The sequence below is a fragment of the Eutrigla gurnardus genome (genome assembly GCF_963514095.1).
Source record: "Eutrigla gurnardus genome assembly, chromosome: 12".
In the NCBI taxonomy this organism is placed as follows: Eukaryota; Metazoa; Chordata; class Actinopteri; order Perciformes; family Triglidae; genus Eutrigla; species Eutrigla gurnardus.
This window is the reverse complement of record NC_139926.1, coordinates 21,428,166-21,453,876: the sequence shown is the minus strand read 5'-3', so window position 1 is coordinate 21,453,876 and position 25,711 is coordinate 21,428,166. Positions and strand designations below refer to the sequence as shown.

The 25,711-nt window shown below is 43.9% G+C and overlaps 2 protein-coding genes across 2 annotated transcripts in view; one reads left to right on the top strand and one right to left on the bottom strand.

The window, feature by feature from the left end:
• LOC311022203 (follistatin-related protein 1-like) overlaps positions 1-13,993 on the bottom strand; it is a 17,876-nt gene extending 3,883 nt beyond the window's left edge. The window contains exons 1-8 of the mRNA XM_084023304.1: positions 13,894-13,993; positions 13,740-13,796; positions 3,556-3,657; positions 3,331-3,460; positions 2,067-2,099; positions 1,754-1,884; positions 989-1,107; positions 275-387 (exon numbers count right to left, since the gene is read on the bottom strand). Coding sequence (XP_083879430.1) covers positions 275-387; positions 989-1,107; positions 1,754-1,884; positions 2,067-2,099; positions 3,331-3,460; positions 3,556-3,657; positions 13,740-13,796; positions 13,894-13,896 — 688 coding nt within the window. The 5' untranslated portion in view covers positions 13,897-13,993. The remainder of the gene's footprint in view (positions 1-274; positions 388-988; positions 1,108-1,753; positions 1,885-2,066; positions 2,100-3,330; positions 3,461-3,555; positions 3,658-13,739; positions 13,797-13,893) is intronic.
• On the top strand, positions 12,485-25,711 carry LOC311022206 (uncharacterized protein). The gene is made up of 6 exons (XM_084023308.1): positions 12,485-12,537; positions 24,040-24,155; positions 24,243-24,560; positions 24,659-24,737; positions 25,349-25,421; positions 25,505-25,711. The coding sequence occupies exons 2-6, from the start codon at positions 24,080-24,082 to the stop codon at positions 25,580-25,582; spliced, it is 624 nt and encodes a 207-aa protein (XP_083879434.1). The 5' UTR covers positions 12,485-12,537; positions 24,040-24,079; the 3' UTR covers positions 25,583-25,711.

The following is a 25,711-nucleotide window of genomic DNA, read 5'->3' as shown; positions in this document are numbered from 1 at the left end:
AAGCTCCGGGGTTCAGTAGTCCATAACAAGTTTTGTTGTGACTCTGCTTCCTGTGAACTTTATCCCAGATATCTCGGCACCACATTACTGAGCAGGATGAAGTGATACCGCACAACTCTGACTGTATCTCCAACTATTGAGAAAAGCAATTTGAGGCTCACATCCACAGTCGCTGGGTGCCAGCAGGACTGAGATTATGTCTACGCATCCAAACACTGCATCTACCGGTGTGTAACTTTATATCACATCACGTCAAGGTATGCTTTAAGCTCACTCTTCTCTGGTGGATTGAAGCCAGGCTTCAGGCAGTTGAGGAACTCATCGAAGCTCAGCTTCCAGTCGGCGTTGTCATCAGAGAGCTCAATGAGGGCATCGACACACAGGCTCCTGGGAAGCACGTGCAAACATTGAATACGTTTTAAGACAACGCAGACAAAATAACTCACAGAAGAAATGATCATTAGTTCAGAGCAGAGATCTTCAACAGGGGGTCCGCACAGTTAATGCATGGGGTCCCTGAAATTATTTGATCCCAAACTTTATTTCTTCCAAAAATTTAAATATGTCCAAAAATGCACATTAACATGAATACAACCTATAATAAGCAAATATAAATATTTCTATTTATTCAATGTGATGAGGGGAAAGATGTAGAATCAAAATATGTTGAATATGTATTTTAACAGCTGTGCATTGTAGACCGTTGAAGAACGTTGAAGACCTCTGGTTGAGAGTGTTATATCCCACAGAGCACATGTGTTTATGTCAGTGCAGGCTCCCATAAGAGGCCTTCGGTTAAATGTCACTGGCTAGAAAGAGTTCAATGACTTTCGCTGCAAAGCTTTAAATAGAACGGCAGCACACAGATACGGTTGTGTATGCACAAGCAACACCAGAGAAGATATAGTTCACTCTGGTTTTTTTCCTTCCACGCTGACCTACTTCACATTCATGTAGGCATGCAAGCAGACTAAACAAACACACTGACCTGAGCAGCTTGTTGCTCTCCTGGTCTGCGTAGGAATGCAACTCCACAACCGAGTCGTTTTGCTGGATGAATTTGAGCAGCTCGGAGGAGTCCAGCTGAGAATCACCATTGTCGTAGGACTGCAGACACATAAGAGACGCGGGACACAGGTCACTTTTATGTTCAGTAGAATATGAATATGCCTGATACAATCGTTTAAATCTTATATAATAAGATCAACTCATGTCATGCACACGTTTACTGAAAATATGACCCATTGGTGTTTGTAATAAATAGGTAAGTCTAGGTGATCACTGCCAAAACAAATACGCCAAGGTCACACCCGTTGACAATCATCCCCTGAAGATGTTAAGTGAAACCAGTTTGTCACCTCGAGGCACTGTTATATTGTCTCTGTGGGGCAAAATATGTTGACAGTGCTATATAAAGTCATAAAATATGCAGCATATTTTTAGAGCGGGCAAAGATATTCTGCTGTACAAACGGGTGAAAGAGCCATCTGCTCCTCTGTTTAATGTCATCCATGTCAGCCCATATAGTGGCAGGGGTCCTCCTCTGCAGCACAGAGGTGCTCATTAAACGGAATTATAACCATCAGCTGACACGCTTGAACGCTTGGTCACATGAATAATTAGACACAGTCTGAGGTCTCTTTAAGGATCAGGAGGCCCGTAGACCGTATAACTAACTCTGGAAAAGGAAGGCTTTGCGAGCGGTTTCGTGCAGTAATTGTGACCATGTCCAGAGAAAAGCACGGTAGGCCACCTTAAAGTACTTGAGCAGGATGTCAGAGAAGTTGGATCCCTTGACAAACCAGCCATCCGGGACAACCTCCGTCTGCAGCCACTGGATCACACGACCCCTCAGCTCGTTGCGGTCAGCAGCATAGCAAACCACTGCATGGGTGAGAAGAATCCCATAGGTCAGGAGCATTAATAATTAATTCAAAAGATATGTATCTTGCAAGCTACATCGAGATTGACCCCTGTCCTTTTGTACGTATGCCAGTATTTCCATCAAGTTCTTTCCATTAGACCATAAAAATCAAAAACCAAACAGAATGAAACCAAAAACTCACCTGGGCTGGCAGCTGCCTGTTCGCTTTTCTTCTCTAAAAGGTGATTCAACAAGAGAGAGAAAAAAAACACATGAAGCAAAGAAAAAAAAAAAGCTTTTGGCTTGATTCACATTAAAGGAGATAGACTCGGCTGTCACTGAGCCACTTGGCCAAAGGTCTGCAAAGACGTAACGACTTAACGTGGATACCTTTTCTGCCACTGCGCCGATCAATGTTCAGCTCGGCGGGAGAACCAAGTGTGTGAGCAGCGAAAGTTCACTCAAGATAAGATGCTAATATTAGATATTTTAAGAGATAAGTCAAGGACAGGAGGAGTGCCTTATATGGTTGACTAGCAACCTGATCATCTCACACATCGGATGATTATGAGCTAGTTCAGAGATCACACGCCAATCAGTTTAGACAGGTGAGCCACATTCCATCCCATTGGAGTTTAGTTGGAATTTGAAAAAAAAAGGTTGCATCATGGTTCATGTTGGGGTAATAATCTTACCCATATAACACCCTTCTAACCACCCTTCCACCCTACATTTGACACCTGACTCCCCACAACCCTTTAGATTGCACTGATCTGATGTGGAATATTGGGATTAGTTTCGAGACTCAGACCAATCTACAATAAATGCAGTTTCATCTTTAAATGCCTTTAAAATTGCTTCCACTGCCTATTAGATTAATTCGGCTGTGGCAGCCTCAGCCTTTGGTGTCCCAGAAGTTCCCGGTCTAATGATGATGATCTGTGTAGTGAAGTATATTCAATTTAAGAAAAAAAAGAGAGCATTGCTTGGTGAGAGCAGATACTCTGATTATCAGGAGAGAAAAACTTGGATCGCTGCGTCCCTACTCAGCAGCACCCATTTATATCTGCCAAGTGTTGTTGTCAGTGTGTGTAGCTCTCACGCTGAACCAAAAAAAATCAGTAGGGAATCAGAAAGCAGTAGCATTAAAAGGAGTAAAGATTATGTTTTTTACTGCTACCTCATCCTGCCAAAAGGTAAAGGTCAACGTAGCGGAAAACATGCTTAAAATATCCACGTGGAATTGTGGGAATATTATATAATATATACTTTATTGCTCTTGTTAAGAACATCCTTTTAATTATTAATCATAATCTTATTATGTCCTTAACTGCACTTGGGGATGTAATTTACTGGGAACAGCAGTTGGAAATACTATCACCAAGGTTACTCTGAAGATGTTCTAGTGTTAAAAAAAGTATTTCATTAGTGTGGAGTCACATCTTGTGTCGTGGCGTTGCTCGTACCATGGCAGTGTCCATCGTGGGCCACCTGGATCTTCAAGCCAGTCAGACAAGCATCCCTGTGGAGCTCACAGTGGTTCCTATAGGTCTTACCATTGCTGCCACACACTGACCTCTTGTGGGGCTTACAGCTCTGGAAAGAGAGAGGCGGAGGAAGATGAATTATTATTATTTTTCATGTTCTACATTCCGCCTCCTTTCTTGTGTGGAAGCTAAGTTAACACTCACCTCTATACACAGACAGCTGGGCTCCCCTTTCTCCGTCACAGTACACTCTCTGCCGGCCCCACAGAACACATTGGCACACACTTTGCTTTTGCTCTGCAGCTCCTGAAAGAAAAGAAACACAATATGGGCACTTCATAAATAATATTTCACACAGAGGGCGGGGCTGTTGCCCTTTTAATGTCACAAGCCTGTTTAAAGGCACTGAGAGGGTGAGTCAGTAAGACAATATAGTACAATCTCTCCGCTGGTGACGAAAATGAAGATCTTCCTTTTTTTCTGTTTGTTAGTCAGCAATGGCATCAGATGAATGATAGGCCTAGTTTTTGGTTGCCATTTATAGAACAGCTGTTCTCTGATAACTCCTGTTAAATATTTAAAATATATATATATATTTTTATGATTTAGATTTCTACCAATCATCTAATCTCCACCAACATTATGTACTAATGGGGACTAATTTAATATAAACTGCTTCACGGATTTAGTTTTGATTGCTTTAATTTCAGCCAAATTTTAAAAAGCCACGCATGTTTGAGCCAATCCTGCAAATGTTGATGGCATTTCACCACTAGGTGGCGATACTTCACCAACATGATACATTCCAATGGTCATGCTTCAGACTCACTTGGAACATGTTTCATCCTGATGCAAAGTCCTAATATTCTTGCGCATGATTAAGAGATGCAATTATTATTTTGATTATCTGGTATTTTGATGCAGATGCAGATTTCGCAGAACATATTAAGGCCTTTTCCCTGTTCATGTTTTAGTGTCTTCCCTTTTGGTCTCTGGAGAGCCGGTCATGTTTGCCAGTAGTTGCCGTGTCAACGGTGGTCAGACTTAAGAAGTGACAGCTAACTCCACTTAGAAAAGCAGATGTCTTTTGTAGATCACACAAGGCAATGCTGCAAATTTAAACAACTGGGGTTCCACAACGGTATTCTGTGAGTGAAGGGCATGAAGGCAGAATGTGAACCATACAGGCAAGCAGGACGAGACCTCACAGGACGACACCCGATCCGTCAGCTCAAAAATCTTTCTCGCATTTCTGTGTACGACTTTTATTCTCTACATTTATTTGTCCGTTTCTTTTCTGTTGTTGACCTTCGTTTCTTTGCCTTTTGTTTGTTTGTTGAAGAAGAATACGCCAAAAAAAAAAAACAATTTCACTGGAGCTAGAAACCAACCAATCACAACGCGCCAAGCGGAGCTCCGAGAGCTGCTTTATGACCCTCATTACCTCCTCCCTATCTGTGCGTCTTTGTACAAGTGTGTGTGTGTGTGTGTTTCCACATCTGGAGTCTGAGCTGTGTTTTCCTTTGGGCCCATTCCCCTGCTCTGTAAAATCTCCTCCCTGGTTTTCGGGACTCCCCCCCGCCCTCCCCCCTCCTCCTTAAGCCGCTGTTTCCTGTAAGAGCGAGACAGAAAGTTGGCCCTCTGTGTGTGTGAGTGCATGCAAGGCTTCCAAGCTGCTGTAATTGTTTATGAGTCCAAAGTCTGGTATGTAGGTTAAACTAACTAATAAGCACACTGATGATAGAATATAAGGAGATGGATGCGGGGGGAGCAGGCAGTCACATGCATCACAGCGTCGCAGCTTTAACCCCTGAAGTGGTGAGGGTGGAGGGATTGTCGGGAGGTTTTTTTTGGTTCATTTCTATGCATGCTTTAAAGACACGCTCACACTGGCACTCCAGAAGTTGAGGTCATGGAAAAATCTTCAAAGCAATCCCTGTGGCTGAGCACGTTGGACAATTCAGTTTGTTAGACACAGATGTGCTAGAAGCCCCGTCAGAAACCTGTAGCAGCCTCCGATGAGAACATGAATAATGGATGGGATGCTGGGATGAATACGGCGTAAACGCAGAGCTCTGTCCGTCCATCTCTCCTCCGAGTAGAACCAACAGAGGATCCCTGACATTCAGCTGATGAAAAGAGGCACGATGCTCTTTTTTTCCCCCCTTCTTTTCTCCAGCTGATTCAAGTGGATTGTTGCTATGGTGAGAGCATGTACAGGCTTCTGTAGTGGCGAGATCACAGAGGTGTCAATCAAAAGAGGCAAATGGAACCAAGGCTTGTAATGAGATCACAGCAGAGCGTGTTGATTGACACAGACTGTACCAAACAACAGGCAAAGCTACTATAATGCCACCCGGCCAACCTTCAACAAACCCAGGAAGGGAGACTGCCTTTATGTGGTCGTAAATCATCACCGTTGAACAGCAGTGTGCAGACATCACCATCGAGAACAGTCGCATATATCCTGGTTTGGAGTCTTAATTTGGGATCTCTCAAACACATGATTATAACGATGTAAGCTAAGCTAAGAGGCTGCTGGTGGCTTCATATTAAGTCGCAAGTGGAATCAATCTTCTCATCTTCCTAACCCCACCATGCCCGAGACGCTGGATGTTAACCCAATGATTAACCCGATCGCCCTCCGAGCAGATATTGGAAATAAAACGAGCAAACTCGGCACAAACGTAAACAAACAAACCCACTGTGCGTGTCCTACTTAGACGGCATCGATGTTTGCGTCCGACAAGCGATGGCACATTTCTCTTCCCTCCTGTTTAAAAACCCATCACAGGAACGCTGACATGTGACTGGTGAATCATATCAGATTAAGCAGAGGCATTCATACAGCATAAAACTGATTGCATATACACACAGCTATTTCACAGCTCATTTTCCTCTCCTCTTTTTTTCAGAAGGTTAAAAATGATTTAAAGGTTTTAAGAAGATTAAAAGATTTAAATGATATTTCTCCAAACCCCCACTGCATAATTAAATGGTCCTATCTCTGCGTGGTGCCTCTCGGTTCAAGTCTGGTGTACTTTTATTTCTCCTCTGCTGTAATTCTCTCTGCCTCGTCCTTTCTTTTTTTTTACGGCTGCAAGAGACGTGACAGTGATCCGGGGCCCAGCTTTGCAGAGAAAAAAGTGAGCAAAGTGAGGAAGAAGAAGAGGAAGAAGTCAGACTATTAAGAAACAGGTAGATGGGGGAGAGACAGCGGCGGTTGTGTGCGCTCTGAAGTCAATTTCTACCCAGTCAGGAACGACTCCATGCTGGGGCAGAATGGAGATAAAGGGCAATGTTCTCTAGCTTCAGTTAAAAAAATTAAAAAGCTTATTTCATTGTCCACTGCTGATAAGGGTGCAGGCAGCACAACAGCGGCAAAGCTCTATCTGCACCCACTCACACATGAAAAACACATTAGGACATCTATCTGCATGTCTTTCTGCATCTGTCCATACACACAACAGTATGAGTAATGGAGCCTACCCGCCCTTAACTGCTCGGTTTGTGTTTCTGTGTGTGTGTGTGTGTGTGTGTGTGTGTGTGTGTGTGTGTGTGTCGGTGATGCTCCATTGGTCTAAACAGGACAATCAATCCTTTTTCACCATTGGGTGTCACTTCTGAGCCACCGTGAATGCATTCCCACAACGCACCCATCCCCTCATTAACATAGAAAACATTGATTTATGGATTGTAAACACCTCGCCATGGATACGCCTACAGTGACAAAGAGCATAATGGACATTACTTATAAAAAAAAGAAACGTGTTAAATACTGCATTTAACCCCTCTGTTGATAGTTATAAAACAATAAGACTTTCTATAGCGATCAACATCAGTTTAATGAGCCGGCATGTTTCATTGGACCCACAGAGCTTCATTTAAAAGTGATCCAATACAACAGCCCAGCAGTAAATCATGTTCGTATTGAGCTTTTCTCTCTGCTGTGTTAGAGAGATGTTGATTCAGCGCTGAGCTCATTGTCGAGGTTGTACGGAAACATAACGGAAAGGTATAAGCAACCTCTATGACAACAATTTAAATAATAAATTAATATAATAAGCTTCATAAAGATCTGATTTGTTGCCGGGCTTTTGTATCGGATTTATTGCATGTAGCATCTGGAAGCTGGCAAGACAAAAAACGCTTGACAAAACATTTTTCCTCTCTCCCCCGAGATCTTATTTTTATGAATAAAATATTATGTTATTTGACAACTTGAAATATTAAAATAAAAATCATCCCAGACGGGTGCAAGAATACGGACAAGTAATGCTGTTTCTATTCTATCTACATCATTCTGGTCACGAGTACATGCGTGTGTGTCACCTTCGAACAAAAAGCTCTGGTTTTATATTCTCAGAGCTGCTTCTCCCTCAGATTTGTAACACGTCAAGATAAAGAACTATTTTATGCTGGCAAAATAAAAAAGGTTAATTAATGAAACTGCTTAGATGTTACAAATCAGTTATTTATCAAAGGAATTATATCTCATGAGGCGAATAATAACCCATTTTGCCACAATAACTTAACAGTATGATGTGCATAGATGGGGCGGATCAGCAGTAAGTTATTCAGGCCATCAGGGTTAAAGTGAGAAATGTACATAAATCTATTATATTATCATTAATTCTCATGTTGATCTCGGTCCGTGACTCTTCTGGCAGCAGCTCCTCTCCTCTTACACGTGCACACGCATGCAGGAGTGAGTTACTATGGTTACGTGCACGCTCTGTTTCTCTGTCGCTCAGAAACTTTCCGTCAATATACCGTTCTTGATGCACACTTGGTTTCCATTACAGCCTCGATGTAACTGATCAAGACTAAGTGCAAGTGTTTTTTCTTGACGTATGATCACTCATAATACTGAACACTTTCAGTTACAGCTTGTCGAGAGCCAAGCGACTGAAACTAGAAATATCGTTGGTGACAATGACTCCATCGGTCTCAGGTTGACAGACGGGTAAACTTGTTTGACTACGAGTTTTCAATTACAAGGAGGTGAAATAACGGAGAAGAAAAAGATGAAGGACATGATGAGAGACGGAGTCTGGAGGTAGGGGGTGTACATTCCAGAGCTTTGTTTGGCCTCAGCTGGGGTCCGACAGAGTTCGCCTTGAGCCAAGTTCTCCTCAGTATGTAGGTCAGAGAGGTGCCCCCCCCCCTCTAGATTGCCCAACGCTAGTCAGCTCCATGAGACGTGGGCTCATGCCAGGAGCGGCAAAGGGGGGACGGCGAGGCCTCAAACCAAACAGGCTATCGGTTTTGAATCATGACAGAAAGCTACAGCGGTTTCCTTCAATAATTAAAATGCCTCCATTCTCAAATCACAAGCATTTCCTTCCTTCTGGATCTATTCCAAACGTATCTTCATACATATCAAATCAGGTTGGGTCTCGTTTCCTCTGTACTTGACAGCCTCTTGAGATCAAACATACAGAAACAGCTCAACAACTCATTCAAACCTCCAAAATGACTCAATCTCCCGACATGATTCCTTTGAGCTGAGATGCCTGCTTAGTATTTAAAGGATGTTTATACCAATGAGCTAATAGTAGAACTGGCAGGATGTGTCCTTGGGAGAATCAGGTCAAAGTAAGACTAATTTAACTGTGCAATAAAGATATGAGCTCTTTGTAAGAGCTGTTTGGCGGGGGGTCTCAAAGGCTCCAGGGGGGGCTGAGGTCTGAGATTAAACCTGCAGAAACAAAGGGACGCTTGGTAACCATTTTACACCGATTGGCCTGTTATTCTTCTCCCTGTTTCTTATTCATAGTGAAAGGAATGCACCAACGGACCGGATGATGTCACCCCTGTCTGCGTGTTCTTATTTTACACCCAACGGCCCCGTTGTTCAAGAGCTGAAATGTTCCAACTACGCCCCCGAAAGAAACAACAACAACAACAACAACCAGAAAGGGAGGAAGACAGACGGAAAGAGACACAAAGAAAGAGACGGAAACACACAGAGAAAGTGAGAGAAAGAGACGAAAGAAAAGCAGGAAACTAGTCACGTTCTGGGCAGAGCCACATCTGCTAGCAGTTAAAACGACGCCGGGGAACATAAAACGCTATGAAACCAGCACCGCCCCCCAGCCAGCCCCCTCCCCTGTGAGCCCTGTTGTCATGATGTTGGGACAAAAGTGTCCCCCGTCGCCCCCGCCTGACCCACGTCAGGACCGTCCCACCTTTATACATCTCTCTTGTCACCTCTTTAAAGGGTCGAGTGTGTTTGCTAGTTACTTCTCTTCAATCCTTCTCTTATTCTTGCTCCATGTAATATTCAGAGTCCTTTTTGCTCCATTTTTTCCTCTTCATCCACTCCGCCACCCCCCCCCCCCCCCTCCCCTGTCTCCAAACCCGGCTCTGTTCTGGGCATTTTTCCACCGCCAGGAAAGGAGGGAGGAAGGGAGGGAGACAGAGAGGGAGGGCCCGTGCTTAGGCCAAGGGAATGAGTAGATTCCCTGCCCTCTTCTCTGCTCATTCTTTGAGGCCAGTATTGGGGCTTACGGCTGGAAAAAGTGTTTGCCGAAGGAAAAAGCTTGTTTACAGACTGCAGGAAGTGTTTAGTGTCTACGGCCATTTAACCTCTGAGAGCCAAACCTCATCATGTCAGACAGTCAGTGGGGCCACGACCATACATCCATACAACATTTACATGAATTAGCAGATGCTTTTATCCAAAGCTTAAACTGGGACACAGTACAAGTATTACTTGTCCCTGTAGTTCATAGAAAAACGTATGAGAAGTTAGAAGATAGAAAAATCTGGGAAAAAAAGGATTCAATTAATCAAAAGTGGATGGAAAGAAAATGATTGGATTATTGTTTTTCAAGCAAAAATGCAAAGCATTTCCTGCTTCCAACTTTGAGGGTTTCTTGCTTTGTGTTCATTGTGAATTAATATGAATATATTATGTAGGTTTTGGACTGAGAATCCACCTTTGGGAGATGAGAAGCTTTTTATTTTTCTGAATCATATGTGCTCTTATTTTTGATACTTTCAGTACATCTTGCTTGCAATTTTTATGTACTTTCACTCAACAAATGTATTCAATGCAAGACTTTTACATTTAATAGCATGTTTGCTGGCATTGTGAAATTTAATTAAGTAAAGTAGAAACAAGGAAATGTTCAACGATGATCAATCAATTAGTGTCATCTTTAAAACTGAAATAACTAACTATGATATCGCGTTGAGTTGAAACTGTGTTTAAACTATAGCAGTTATCTGTAAAACAAAAACAAATTGCATTCATTGTGACATTCGGAGAGAAAAATGGCAGCTAATCACTCATCCCACTGTGACCCCGTTTCCACCAAGAAAACTGCATTTCGGATGCAGGGCCTGATCTCAAGGTGCGTCCTCTACACGGGCTGCTGGACACACAACCATCTCTGCTGAAAGCAAATGTGGAGTAGGGCCATTTACTGTATCAGAAAAAAATGTTTAGGCAATTTCGAACTGAAGTTAAAACGGGACGTCAATTATTTAACACCTCAGAGCAATGATGGTGATTTCCTGCCTTTGACTGTGAGTTACAAAGAAACATCGTCGGCCTTCATAAGCTGCGTTCAGGAGTCGTCTTTCCCTGAATGAACCGATTCAAGCACAGCCGCCTCCACCTACGTTTACCTTTGAGTATCTACGAGTTTGTAACGTGTTCATTATGTCTTACTCACGGACCCCTTGAGGAGACGCTGCTGCTCTTTGTCATTTGTGTTAATTTATGTGTGTAGTGCCGGTAATGATAAGACAGTGCAGCTGGTAAGCTAAATGAGGATTCTTTTTAAGCCAAGCCAAGAGTGAAAAGAACACACTTCAGGGACATGAAACACACACACACACCCTCTCTTTGTCTCACTACACAAGTCTTACCTCACCCACAATCTCCCCTGCTATAATTGCATGACTGTGGCTCCATCTCCTTTCTGTTTTACATCACTCGAGCTCGCCGCCCTCAACAATCCCCGCGCACGATCCATGACTGGATGTCGGCCTACAGTAATTAGAGCAGGCTGATACGGACAGAGGACACAGCGTCCCCTCATGCTCATGTTCCCTCCACCTGGGCGGATATTTTTAGCCCACCTTGAATGAGGGAGAAGAGGCATCAACATGGCAACGTGTCCGAAATGAGTCTCAATCAGAGTCCGGGGCCTGCTTCCAGCTTCATCTTCTTCTTCCTCTCTCCTCTCAACTCGTGGAGTGCCTTGTTTGTTTGGCTGACTTCCTCTTGACGTCTGTGCTGACTTCCTCTTGACGTCTGTGCTTTCCAATATCTCGAGCCGCTGCAGATAAGTCAATTAACCAATGTGTCATTCCACCCTGCCACGGCAGCGGATGATGCAGGCTAAAACAAAACACTGCCCGCCATGAAACCAGAAACATAAACACTCCTCTCTCTCTCTCCCTCTGTTTTCTATGCAAGTGTATGCACATACTGTATGTCCCCCAAGGCTGCAAACTCTAAAGACTTCCTCTACGTCTGCATCCCGACCTCCTTTGCATATCGAGCCCCTGGTGTATTTGAGTAAAGCATCGACGTTTTTATTCACAAGATGCATATCTTGTTTTTTAAGCCTGCACACACACACTGTTTTTTCCCGACCCCAGCCGCACTACATCTCTAAGATGCCTGTCATCAAACGCTGCAATTTCTCACCTCGGGAAAGAGCACGGGCATCCTCCCTCGTGATAAATCAGGTGTCGGTGGAACAGATTTTAATACCCTACACTCATTGCTGGAAAATAGACACATCGGTTCCCGTGGAGCAAATCCCGTTTTGGCCGATCATTCCAGCTCTTCCGAGCGGTAAACCCGACATCCCCTCGTCTACCTTAATACACGCCCCGCAGGCTCATCAGATACAGCTTTGCTCCGACTTGTTGACCTCCTTCGGATGACACACTGGAATGCCGGTTCAGGCCCTTCCCACGGCCAGTCAACAGGCCGTATATTATCAGGCTAATTACCTCTGGAGAATAGATGCCTTTTCCTAATGCCTCGCCATCCACTTCGTGGTTACTCAACAGACTGTGTGCTTTGTCTTCGCCATACCTCAAGAGATCACGGCCTTGAATCCAATAAAAGGCACACACAATGGCATGTTCTCCAGTCCGGGAGAGGAAGGTATGAGAGGCAGCGGAAGGTCAGCGACGGAGGGGCCCCGGTGTCAGGCGGTGAGTGATGTCACGGCTGACACTAATGAGCTATAAAGACAGATATAGGCGGCGGACAATTGGTTTATCTTCTGCTTCAAATTTGGAATGGCCGCTTGGAAAAATCCATCCTCTAATTAGGCGACAGATCACTCCCCCTGTTTATCTGCTCAGCACGCAACTGTTGTGCAGGTCAACAGAGGAGTCAACACAAAGCCAGGTGTTCAACAGCTGTGTCCGGTGAGGTCAGCATCGTCAAACACCACCTGGTGTGTGTGTGTGTGTGTGTTTTTCTATTTCGTCATTGAATAGTCGTTCTGGGAGACACGCTCATTCGCTTCCTTATCATAAGATATATGATGGAGGGGTTCATCCTTTGGTGCAATCAGGCCAGCCGGTCTATCAGCCCATCAGCTCTGTGTTTACTCTGAGATGGGACTACTTAGCGCCGCGGCGTGACACCCAATAAGGTGAGTGTTCTCACAGCTCTTGAGCACACTCACCACCCCGGAGACAAACACACATGCTCTCTCACTGACCACCCAAAGGTGCCTTTTGTGAGCAGCTGCCTTTTGCACCGAAGCATCCTATGACATTGATGATGAGGGTCATCACACCCCAACACCAGTCTTCTTCACTTCTTTTTTTTTTTTTGTCTGTCACTCCTTTTGGCAGCTTTTGCTGTGTGAACTTAACTACACACACACACACACACACACACACACACACACACACACACACAAATCAGACACTAGGAGGAGGAGTAATTCCGTGTGTGGTCCAACAAAATGCAGAATTTGAGTGTTTGTTTCAGCTAACAGCCCCAGAAACATAATGACTCCTTATATAGAGAGGCATTTTCAGGATTAACAATGAAGTCCCAAGTGAAAGGAAACGTCCCAGTGGCAATTTAGTTCGACTGCGAGCCTGATTGTCTCCACAATGGAGCTCATAATTGCGAATGGGTGGCAACAATGATGGCGTAATTGGTTCTCCTTAAGTAGATAAACACAGTCAGCTGTAAAAGTCAGATCTCTACCACAGCGGCGCGATGTGTCGGATAACAGACGGACTCGGACCCCTTTTTTCCAGATGTTTCTCTCTCGTCTAGCTTTGTGGACGAAGCTGCGCTGTTACTCCAGCGTTTAGCACAGACGCAAGGCGGCATTTTATACTCTTTTGAAGGGAATGAGCACACTTTTAAGAGTTAAAACACAACTCACCTCGGCGTTAGAGACCGCCACGGCCAGCAGAAGGAGTACAGCGACACCCCGCAACATCTGGACACGAGAGGAGAAAAAGTAAAGAGTTTAACGTCTCCATCCGTTTCGGGGGAACTTGAGGGGGGGAAACGCTACTTTTCGGCGGACAACATACCATTCTCGGTCTCGGTTACGTGCTCGGTGGAGGAGAGGAGCTGGTCTGGGTGTTCAGTCGGGGCGGAGGCGAGCAGGAGGTCCGTGTGATTTCAAGAAATTTGAGGAGCGCTGAGGAATTTGTGCCAGTCCGTCAGTCTCTCTCCTCCTCCTCGCTCAGCGGCCAATGAAAACGTCTGGAGTCCTCCGACGACGTTTACACAAGAGGAGGGGGAGGAAGTGTAAGCGCGCGCGTGTTTGTGTAAGCGCGCGCACATTGAGGCAAAGATACACAGGTGGACGACAAAATACTTAGCTGCGGGGCACAAAGGAGGTCAGGCTCCTAATAAATACTGTATTTCTCTTATATTTTAAGGCAACGATCTCTGTCAGACCTCTTTTCTGCCTCAAACCATCATTATCATCCACCTATCATCTCAGATAATGTCACGCGCCTCCATTATTTACTATTATACGATCTAAAGGATGTAACAGGTTGGTTTAACCATTTAGTTTAAGATGTGTCTGTTCGTTTTTTGGCCACTAGGGGGCAGAATAACTGCAAATCAAACTGGCAGATGCACTTCCTTAAATAAAGTTAACCAGCAGACTAGATTTCCATTAGATTTGGGGATAATCAGGTCATTTGTATTCACTGAAAGTAGATATTTGCTGCTGCTTGAAATGGGGTTGAAAAGAAAAGAAGAATGCCCACAACAAAGGCAAAGATCACATAACAGCTACCTCATTTTAAATGTGACTTATTTTGAAATACTCTGTTTAATTAACATTTAGAAATTGTGTTGAAATGCCTATTGAGCTTATATACATATAATAAACCATCATCAGCATATCACATCACCAAATATATCTTGAAAATTACCAAATAATTAGTCAGCTCAATAAGGATCCATTTATTCTTTCATAAAAAATACACTATTTTTTAAACATTAATTTGATTGAGTCAAATGCAATTTTGATTAATATACATACATTATATACACATAGGTGTTGTTGTTCATTTTTAGCTCATAATTACACCAGGAGTAGTACTGTTTACCAAAGACTCATGGTGATGAGCAATCCATGGATTCTGCTGCCTTTTTAACAATTTGTTTTAATTATTATTACATTTACATTTACATTTAGGTCATTTAGCAGACGCTTTTGTCCAAAGCGACTTACAATAAGTACATTTGTCAAAAGAAGGAAACAAGGAAACCAGTGTTAGGTCCTCATCTGATCAAGTGTTAGGTCCTCATCTGAGTAAACTAGTAGTTCAAGAGCAACAGTTAGTATTATTAGTATTTTTTTTTAGATACAATATATTTTCATTGGCAAAGTGATTGTATTTGACTTCGTATTACTATAAGAAGTATTACCAAATACGCTGTACGGATAGTCTGAGTGACGTATAGGCTGACCGCTACAATATGTTTTGTTTCCATTTCTGATTCATTGACGATTTGCGATAATCTCACACTAATAGGCTTTCGTGTCACAGCATCGTGCAAATTATTCGCTCGAGTAGAAATATTTCAACTCATGCAAATTGTTCCGCTGGTGTGAATTTGGGTCTTCGCTTTGATTTGTATGCAAATAGCTCATCACAAAATATTCTCCGAGGTGGTACCACACAAAAAGGAAATAAAACATTTTTAAATGGAGGAGTATCAGGTTTGTGTTTTCATTTATAGGGCCTATACATTAATTATTTTTATTTTCTAATGTTTCTTATTGTTTCTGTGTGACATCATATGATGGCTTTACATAACGGTTACATCATCGATCACTAACACAATTCAAGCCTGAGTTCTTTTCTTGCATTGTCCTTCAATCTGATAGAAATCCTGTGTAGAAAGCCCCCCCTTTCCCCCATGTACTGAAATATTAACGTTCGATGGTCCTCATGCTTTGTGTGAGGATTACAAACCACCATTTGTGTGCATGCACCAGCAAGGACTAATTTAAGAGTGATTAAGAAGGGCAGTCTGAGGCAGGGAACACCGCTGCACATTGAATATTGAATAGAAAGGAGAGGATGAATGATTTTATCCTCCACTGCAAGCCATCAATTATATATAACTTCATCCCCTCTGAGGAAATCTACCTGTTTGAATAGACGCTGTGATATTTGACACCCCGGGGCTTTATGTGTGAGGGTGTACAATTGTGTGTGTTGTGTGTTTTTCCATTCTTTCTGCATTGATATTGCATGAAAAGCAGTGAAAAACAAGCTGAAGTGGTTTTCTATTCTTAACAAAGGCCACATGCATGTAATTGTTGTCAGATATTTTGTCTATTTTTCCATATCGTCTCATTCGTGACTGGTTTGGTTGGCATGCGGGATGTTGTGTGAAAGGAGGAGAATTTGTTTCTGCTTCACACTGAGAGTTGAAAGCAATGGTTGAACAATGGCCGACTTTATTTAGCATGTTTGTGAGATGACAAAACTATTGGCACTGATGCAAACTGTTAATATTGCAAATCTGCAGCTTTTGCACAAGTCTGACACGGGTCTTGGGGAGTACTACTGCATAAGTGAAAACAAGTTGTGTCAAACCCTTTTTTGGCTCCAGGGGGAGCTGTGTGAAGTCTGATGAATTGCCTCTGGTCATGTCACTTGAGTCGGGGTCGAATGGGGCTGAAGGCTACACGTTGGAGAGAAGTGATCTGCAGCCCGCTCCTCATCACTGTTTGACACTATAGTGACTCGAGGCTAACCGAACCGTCTGTGCTCAAGTTAACCGTTCCAACTCTCTTCTGGAGATCCTTTTCCAGGATATTTTCAGTGATGATCAATCTGGTTAACAGACAGGGATCATGCCATGAACAACATTTTTATATGAATCATTGTAGCCTGAACAGCTACAATGCCTTTGTGTCAAATTTAGACTTTACCTAATTATACAAAAATGAGAGTCACGTTTGCTCAGATTCTTAACTTCCACTGACTCTTGATGATAAAATAGAGATATACTGTATATTATTATATGCATATATAGAGTCTTCAATGAGGCTCATTACACTCGCTGTGAGTTATCATCCATTTCACCGTAACAATGCAGTATTGCCTTTTAAAGTGAGAATGCATTGTGGGTAATGCATGGTTTACAAGGAAGACAAATGGATGATATATCGGTTGATTTTTGTGAGTCTGACAATGTTTCAAGTGTGCAACACTTAGTCTTCTCTCCAACCTCCACTCTAGCACCCAATGCACATAACAGCAGGGACAGACTGTCTTGGTCTATCTGTAAAAGTCAAAAGTGACGTCAAGCATGAGGAACTGGTTTCGTTAACATTGAACTGAGACCACAGTCTTGCTTAAACCTAACCACGTGTGCAGCTCAGAAGGCTAAACCCACCATGTTCTGTGCTTTCTACGTGTCCATCGACGTGTATTTGTCAGAATCATAACATCCACCAATCAGGGTTGACCACGGTCACCTCTTTTAAGTTGAATTGAGATCAGTTGCACACGCTCAAGCGCACACAGATGTGTGTGAAATATTAAACACCAACTTGAAAAAGGACACACGTTGACAGCAGATTTGCTCTCGCCGTGATCTGAAGATAAATACTTAATCAGACAAACTGTATAATCTCTCCTCGTGCTGCAACATCCAACAAACAATACATATTCCATCTCCGACTCGTCTCTGCCACCACTGGTTTCAATTCACGCACCGTGCACGTACAAACGAGCGAATCATACAGTATTCAGGATGGAGATCGGAGGTATTCGCTCTTGTGATGTCTCTGTGTTCTGCCAGGGGGTTTTCCGGAAGGCATCTCAAATATTCACAAACAACCATCATCGCCTGAAAGGGTCAGAGAGTAGCCACGGTCACACAGAAGCACAAACGCATGCAGCAAAATATTCAATTAGGTTTTTTTTTTTTTGCTCCTGGAGTTTTTCTATAATCACATTTTTTCTATTCATCTTTCTTTCTCTCTGAGACCTGCAGAAGAAATGTGAGGGGTGTCAGAGTGTGAGTGTGTGTGTGCGTACAGCTCAAGGGCTCCTGGTCTTGACAAGGAATGTGTTCTTGAGGCTTGTATGGTGCATTAATGTGGGAGAGCCTTGCACAATAATATGATCATGCTTAAGCTCTCTGGTTTCCCTCTGTTCTCATGGTTTTCCAAGTATCGAAGAGCAGGAAGGAAAACGCATTCAAAGCGAATGCCTGTGAAAAGATGGACCGTTTGGAGAGGGCTTTTTTTCACCATTTGGACAAAAGGAAATGCATTGGCGTGTGAGACACACACACACACACACACACTGTTACAACAAACACATACACTCAAGGCTTACAGAGTTGGAGGGGCCATGTGGGCAAACCGACATAAGTATGCTGTTAGACCAGACATGAAACCCCCCCGCCCACACACACATTCAAAAAGCGTCTCTGCAACCATCAAACAAATTTAATTTTTCCCCTTGTGGCAGCCCTCCGCAGACCTTTTGTCAACCAGTGCCCTTATCTTCAGCCTATAATCAAATTCTGCTCCATCAACCCACCCTCAGAGAGAGAGAGAGAGAGAGAGAGAGAGAGAGAGAGAGAAAGAGAGCTTGCACAGTAACATTTTAATATATCCCCAGATTTACAGTGTCATTTCATTGAATTAATTAAAGGAAAACACCACCGCATTTCCATACTGAACTATGTTCTGCTCTGATCTTAGACGAGGTGATACATACCTCCCTCTCCTCTGTGCGTGCACTCAATGGCTCTTGCGCGCATTCCGCGCAGCGCTAATTTGCTAGCATGTAGCTTGTCCTTAGGATCCAAAGGGGGGTGAAGTTAGAAGCGACCAAGCACTTCCACGTTGTCCCTATTTAAATACGGTTACGTGAGTAGTTACACGACCCAAGTTTGGTTACACAAAATGAAACATGCCAATTTTTCTAAGCGGATAACAAGGATAACTATATAGTATGGCGGAATAACAACTGGAAGCACTTCGACATCGCCGCAGTAATATCATCACTCCGCTCCCCCTCTTACTTCCGTCAATAGAACCTACGTGACCTGCACGCCGTCGCCTGCACTACCTGTAGTAGTTTGTGCACAGTTGAGGAAGCATCAGGTTGTAGTAAGATAGTTTGTGAACAATCAAACATCATGGTTATAACGTGCATCGTACAGGGTTGTGAAAACAAGCAGAAGGTATATAGTCCCGTCATGTTTTGAGTGATGATATTACTGCGCCGACGTCGAAGTGCTTCCAGTTGTTATTCCGCCATACTATATAGTTATCCTTGTTATCCGCTTAGAAAAATTGGCATGTTTCATTTTGTGTAACCAAACTTGGGTCGTGTAACTACCGGTACTCACGTAACCGTATTTAAATAGGGACAACGTGGAAGTGCTTGGTCGCTTCTAACTTCACCCCCCTTTGGATCCTAAGGAATATACTGGGACAAGCTACATGCTAGCAAATTAGCGCTGCACGGAGTGCGCGCAAGAGCCATTGAGTGCACGCGCAGAGGAGAGGGAGGTATGTATCACCTCGTCTAAGATCAGAGCAGAACATAGTTCAGTATGGAAATGCGGTGGTGTTTTCCTTTAAGTGCCAAAAAAACGGCCCTTACTGGTATTTACATTTACATTTAGGTCATTTAGCAGACGCTTTTGTCCAAAGCGACTTACAATAAGTACATTTGTCAAAAGAAGGAAACAAAGAAACCACAACGTATCATTGCCTATAAAGTAAGAGCTAAAAATAGAACAAGTGTTAGATCCTCGTCTGAGTAAAGTAGTACTTCAAGAGCAACAGTGCTACGATCAGAGTGCTATAGGTAAGGGTTCTTTTTATTTTTATTTTATTTTTGGGGGGGGGGGGGGATGTTAGTGGGTCATGCTATGTAGAGTCGAGGTGAAGTCTGAACAGGTGAGTCTTGAGCCTTTTTTGGAAGATGGCAAATGACTCTGCTGTCCTGACATTGGTCGGGAGTTCGTTCCACCACTGAGGCGCCAGAACAGAGAAGAGTCTGGACTTTGCTGAGCGACATTTGTTTGATTTCAGCGATTTCAGCTGAAGTAGAGGAGCGAAGTGCTCGCTTCGGGGCATGAGGTTTGACCAGTGTTTGAAGGTAGACAGGTGCTGTTCCATTGATGGCCCTGAAGGCCAGTGTCATCGTCTTGAATTGGATGTGTGCTGCAACAGGGAGCCAGTGGAGGTCACGGAGGAGGGGGGTCACATTGGAGAGAATTTGGGTAGATTGAAGATAAGGCGTGCTGCAGCGTTCTGGATACGCTGCAATGGTTTAATCGCAGAGGCTGGGAGTCCGGCCAGGAGAGAGTTGCAGTAGTCAAGGCGGGAGATGACCAGTGCTTGGACCAGGAGTTGCGTTGCATCCTTTGTGAGGAAGGTCCGAATCCTGCGGATATTGTAGAGGGCAAATCTGCAGGATCGGGCCACAGCAGTGATGTTGGGGGTGCAGGATAGTTGGTCATCGAGGATTACACCCAGGTTCCTCGCAGTTGACGACGGCAATACTGTGATGCCCTCGACAGTGACCGACAGCTCCATGCGAGGGCAATCTTTCCCCGGGATGAAGAGGAGTTCGGTTTTATTCAGGTTAAGCTTGAGGTGATGTGCAGTTGTCCAGACAGAGATGTCAGCCAGACAGTTCGAGATGCGAGTTGCAATGTGAGTGTCAGAGGACGGGGGAAAAGAGAGGAACAGCTGGGTGTCATCTGCATAGCAATGGTAGGAGAATCCATGCGATGTGATAACAGAACCTAGTGATCTGGTGTATAGTGAGAACAGAAGTTGTCCTAATACTGAGCCTTGAGGGACACCCGTGTCCAGAGAACAGGGTTTGGACATAGAGCCATTCCATGTGACCTGAAAGGTGCGATTTGTCAGGTATGATGTAAACCAGGTGAGAGCAGAGTCAGTTATGCCAAGTTCAGCCAGAGTGGAGAGGAGGATTTGGTGGTTGACTGTGTCGAATGCAGCAGATAGGTCGAGGAGAACGAGAACGGAGGAGTGGGATGAGGCTCTGGCGTCTCACAGGGACTCGGTCACTGTGAGGAGGGCCGTCTCAGTGGAGTGAACAGTCCTGAATCCTAATTGATTAGGGTCTAGGAGGTTGTTCTGTGAGAGATAGGATGACAGTTGGTTGTAGGCGGCACGTTCCAAGGTTTTAGAGAGGAATGAAAGAAGAGATACAGGTCTGTAGCTTTGGATGTCAGTAGCGTCTAGGGTGGGTTTTTTAAGGAGAGGCTTCACGGTAGCTGTCTTAAAATCCGCTGGAATGACACCTGAGGTGAGGGAGGAGTTGATCAGGGTGGTGAGGAATGGCAAGATGTCATGTGAGATGTCCTGGAGAAGAGAGGAGGGAATCGGGTCGAGGGAGCAGGTGGTGGCACGGTTAGATGTAACAAGTGCGTGAACGTCTTCAGAGGTGAGGGGGCTAAAGCAGGTAAGACCATCCGAGTTGAGAGTTGGGGGAGATGTCTTCTGGGAGGGAATAGGCGTGAATGAGGAGCTGATGTCATTTACTTTCTTGGTAAAGTAAGTTGCAAAGTCATCAGCAGTAAGGGAGGAAGGGGGGGAGGGGTAGGAGGTGTGAGGAGGGAGGAGAACATGGAGAAGAGTTTCCTGGGGTTGGAGGCAGAAGAGTTGATCTTTGCCAGGTAGAAGGGAGATTTAGCTGCCGAAACAGTTGAGGTGAAGTCAGAGAGGAGGTGGTGGTAGTGAGCAAGGTCCTCGTGCTGGCCCGATTTCTTCCATTTTCTCTCTGACGCTCGCAACAATGATCTGTTGGTTCGCAGAGGTTCAGACAGACAGGGAGGGGAGGGAGATGATCGCGCAGGTCGTGAGATTGGGGGACAGAGAGTGTCCAAAGAAGAGGGGAGTGAGGACATCAGGATGGAGGAGGCTCCCTCAGTAGGCATTAAGGAGAACTGTTCTGAGGATGGTAGCGAGGAGATAACAGTTGAGGAGAGAGCGGAGGGAGTGAGGGATTTCAGGTTGCGGCGGCTGGTGACCATTCGAGGTGTAGAGGGGAGGGATGTGGTGGGCTTCATGGGGAGGGAGAAAGTCACAAAGTGGTGGTCGGACACGGTGAGCGGGGTAACAGAGAGTGCCGAGATGCCACAGGATCTTGTGAAGACAAGGTCAAGTTGGTTCCCGGCCCGATGAGTTGGTGGAGAGGGGGAGAGTGTAAGGTCAAATGCGGAAAAGAAGTCAATGAATTCAGATGAATGCAGCTTTCCTGGGTGGATGTTGAAGTCACGAGGACGACGAGTGGTGTGCCATCATCAGGGGAGCAGCTCAGGAGGGTATCCATCTCATCCAAAAAGTCACCGAGAGGACCGGGTGGGCGATAGATCACTATGATGTTGAGTTTGAAAGGAAGGGTGACAGAGACGGCGTGGAATTCAAGTGTAGATCGGGGTGGTCCAGAGGAAGGACCTGGTAGGACCATCGGGGTGAGATGAGGAGCCCAGTTCCTCCTCCTCGCCCTGTTCGTCTTGGGGAGTGTGAAAACGAGTAGGCAGTTGAAAGGGAGGCTGGAGTGGCAGTGTTTTCTGGGGTGATCCAGGTCTCCGTGAGGGCCAGGAAGTGGAGAGTCTGCAGGGAGGCATAGGCTGAGATGGTGTCCGCCTTCTTGACTGCAGACTGGCAGTTCCACAGCCCCCCTAGTACCTCAAGTTCCTTACCGGTGGAGAATGGTGGGTAGCAGAGATTGGATGGGTTACAGCCTCGAATGAAGGGTCTCTGGTAAAATCTTCTCCAGTGTGATGTCCTGACTGGGATAAGACACATGGCTGCGAGGGGGGGGGGGGGGGGGGGGGGGGCGGGGAATGAGATGTTATGCCTACCTCAATGGACTTCCTCGATGGACTCCCACAGATAGACTCCCTTTGTCTTTGTTCAGATGTCTTGACTCCCACAGATAGACTCCCTTTGTCTTTGTTCAGATGTCTTGACTCCCACAGATAGACTCCCTTTGTCTTTGTTCAGATGTCTTGACTCCCACAGATAGACTCCCTTTGTCTTTGTTCAGATGTCTTGACTCCCACAGATAGACTCCCTTTGTCTTTGTTCAGATGTCTTGACTCCCACAGATAGACTCCCTTTGTCTTTGTTCAGATGTCTTGACTCCCACAGATAGACTCCCTTGTCTTTGTTCAGATGTCTTCGTTCTGATGGCCTGACGCTGTAGTGACAACCTTTTAAGTGCTCAGTTTACCGCAAGTACTGAGTGTGACCCCTCCCTCCAATCAAGTCTATTCACTACAGCTGAGCTGGCTGAAACAAGCTGATTGCTCACTTAGCATAGACAGCTTCACAAGAATTTGAACAACAAGCTATCAATACTAGACTAAATGTTACAACTAGCTTTACTCCTACAATGCCTAAACCCAAATCTACAATTAGTTTCTGACTAACCAACAAGAGACAAAGGAGCTTCCTTCCTTTCTCCAGACAAAATGTGTTTTTTGTGTTTATAAGCAATTTCTAATATTCCAAATGCAATGTGCTGAAGTGCATACAACAAGAAACATTCACACATGAATGCAATAATGTAATCTACCATTGAGAAAGGAAACATTGTGCACAATCATCAATGATGCAATAACAACAAACACTATAGAAGTATATGACTTGTTGCCACGAGTGTGAGACAACATACACAACACAGGACACTGAAACTCAAACAGCTAAATGGAATTCAGTCATTTTACTTACACCTGTGCATTTCCTGGTGTGAAACTTCAAAATGCTTTCTGTGAAAATCTTTGCAATATTTGTTTGTTTTCTTTTATGCCATATTGAGCAACATAATAATATCATGATCAAGATCTTTGTAAAGTCAGTCACCTAATGTGAAAAACTCCCTCGACTATATAGGGTTACAATGTGGTTGGAATGTATTCATCAAGTGGTTTTCCTGCAGCAGAACGTTGCACAAGTGTGAACACCTTATATTTCCGTTGATGCACAAATTAAATGAGGAATATGATTATTAATGGTATAAGTTTAACAGTTATGCTGTTTTAAAGAAAGAAGAAGTTATATTCATGTACAGTTTTAAATATTCCAACTGACTCTGAAGTGACATAATACATATCTCTTGACTCTGAGCAGCCAAAACAACTAAGCACTTCCTTTTCTCTGCGCCTCCACCTCAAATACATTTCAGAGGAGACACTGAAGTTTCAGTTAGACTTTCTGTCGGTGTGATGGTCATCATGTTCAGCCTGAACCGAGCAGCTCCGCTCTCCATTCAGCTACTCATTATGTGCCAAGTCTTTGCAGGTACAATGAATATATGTTTGTGTGATGCTTTTCTGTATTTCATTACAGGTTGTGTTTTAAATAACTTGCTTGTCTCCTTCATGTTAGAGAATTATCCAGTTGAGGAGAGGAATATGAGGCTGACCAGGGGAGACTCCATCATCTTCACCTGCAACATATCCGTGGGAAATGTAGCCCTAATCAGGTGGACCAAAGATAGTTTTTACTTTGCATATTCAAATTCAAGCAATCTGACTTTTTCAAATTTCACTTCTCAAAGACTGAGAATAGACGAAAACGTACCTTTACAGATGAATATTTCCAATGTTCAGCATGAGGATGCAGGACTCTATAGATGTATTGTATATGGCAATAAAGGATCCAGGATTATTGAGTGGAATTTAACAGTGTCTGAGGAACATGAAGGTAGGTAGAGCAAAACAAAACCCACATCTCATCTAATCTAATCTAATCTAATCGTTATATACCTGTACTTGTATTAATTCACATCTGATTTTGTGCAGATAGCAGACCATTGTGGTACTTTCTATACACACTCACAGCTGTTATTGGGTGTATTTTATGTGCTGCCTGCTTCTACAGGTGAGTAATATCTTTAGCTTTCAGATTTATGTACAGATTATTTTAACTCTTCTCAGCTCTGTTGCAGAGTATCTCTCTACTGACAACTAAGCTTGATTTGATTCCTCACATATAGCTTTTGCTCTACTTAAACCCTCATCCTACCAACACATTTTAAAACTGGTTACCCCAAGAATAAACTACTGTAAGACACAACAAGCTATGTGATGAATGTCACCCGAAGAAGAAAACAAGCGATTAATACACGATATTTTACAGTCAATTTGTGTAAAACAAAAAAGAGACAGACCACATGAGGAAATAAGTGTCTGCTGGTCTTTGTCTTCAAAATGACTGACAGCGAGTGGGTGTTACTTTAAATTAGGACATATGGTAAACATCAACTCAATAAATAGTTCCATAACGGAAGTAAGACACCATAAGACTGACCAGAATGTCTCTACAAATGTAAATTAACGTGAAAAGGAACATCATTTGTTTTTGCTAAAATTGTCATTGATGGTTGGGTAATTGATTGAAATTCTATAAGGAACCCAGTATCTTCTGAAACAGCTGTTGACAGCTTTGTCATTATAAGACTTTGAGGTGATTAATTAAGAACTGTATTTCAGCAGGAAACTCTCCGCCATGAAACCAAACCAGAACCCAGTCCAGGACCAGTTTGAACTACAGTCAGGAGCACAGGTCAGAAGAACTTTGTCATCTTCTTTGCTTTTCTTTCTCTGAGAGCTGGGTTGAGCTTTAATGTTCCCTTTCCATCCCTTTAGGTGACCCTCTCTCAACAGCAGAGTGGTACAACCAGTATGGCAATTTACAAGCAGAGGAGTCAGTACACAGAGAGCTGAATTCAATCTATGGCCTCTACTGAGCTGACAAGCCATTTAAATGAAAGTTACACAAGAGCCGTGGACAAACCTGGTGCTTCATGGGAAGGCACTCAGAGGGAGGACAGCAGGGTCACTGATGCCTTTGTA

What these genes read in the sequence shown, in the direction of transcription:
- LOC311022206 (XM_084023308.1), top strand. Translation starts at nt 24,080, where the DNA reads ATGGTCATCATGTTCAGCCTGAACCGAGCAGCTCCGCTCTCCATTCAG. An exon ending in TGTGCTGCCTGCTTCTACAG is followed by an intron (nt 24,738 to 25,348) that starts GTGAGTAATATC and finishes ACTGTATTTCAG; the next exon opens with CAGGAAACTCTCCGCCATGA. An exon ending in AACTACAGTCAGGAGCACAG is followed by an intron (nt 25,422 to 25,504) that starts GTCAGAAGAACT and finishes CCATCCCTTTAG; the next exon opens with GTGACCCTCTCTCAACAGCA.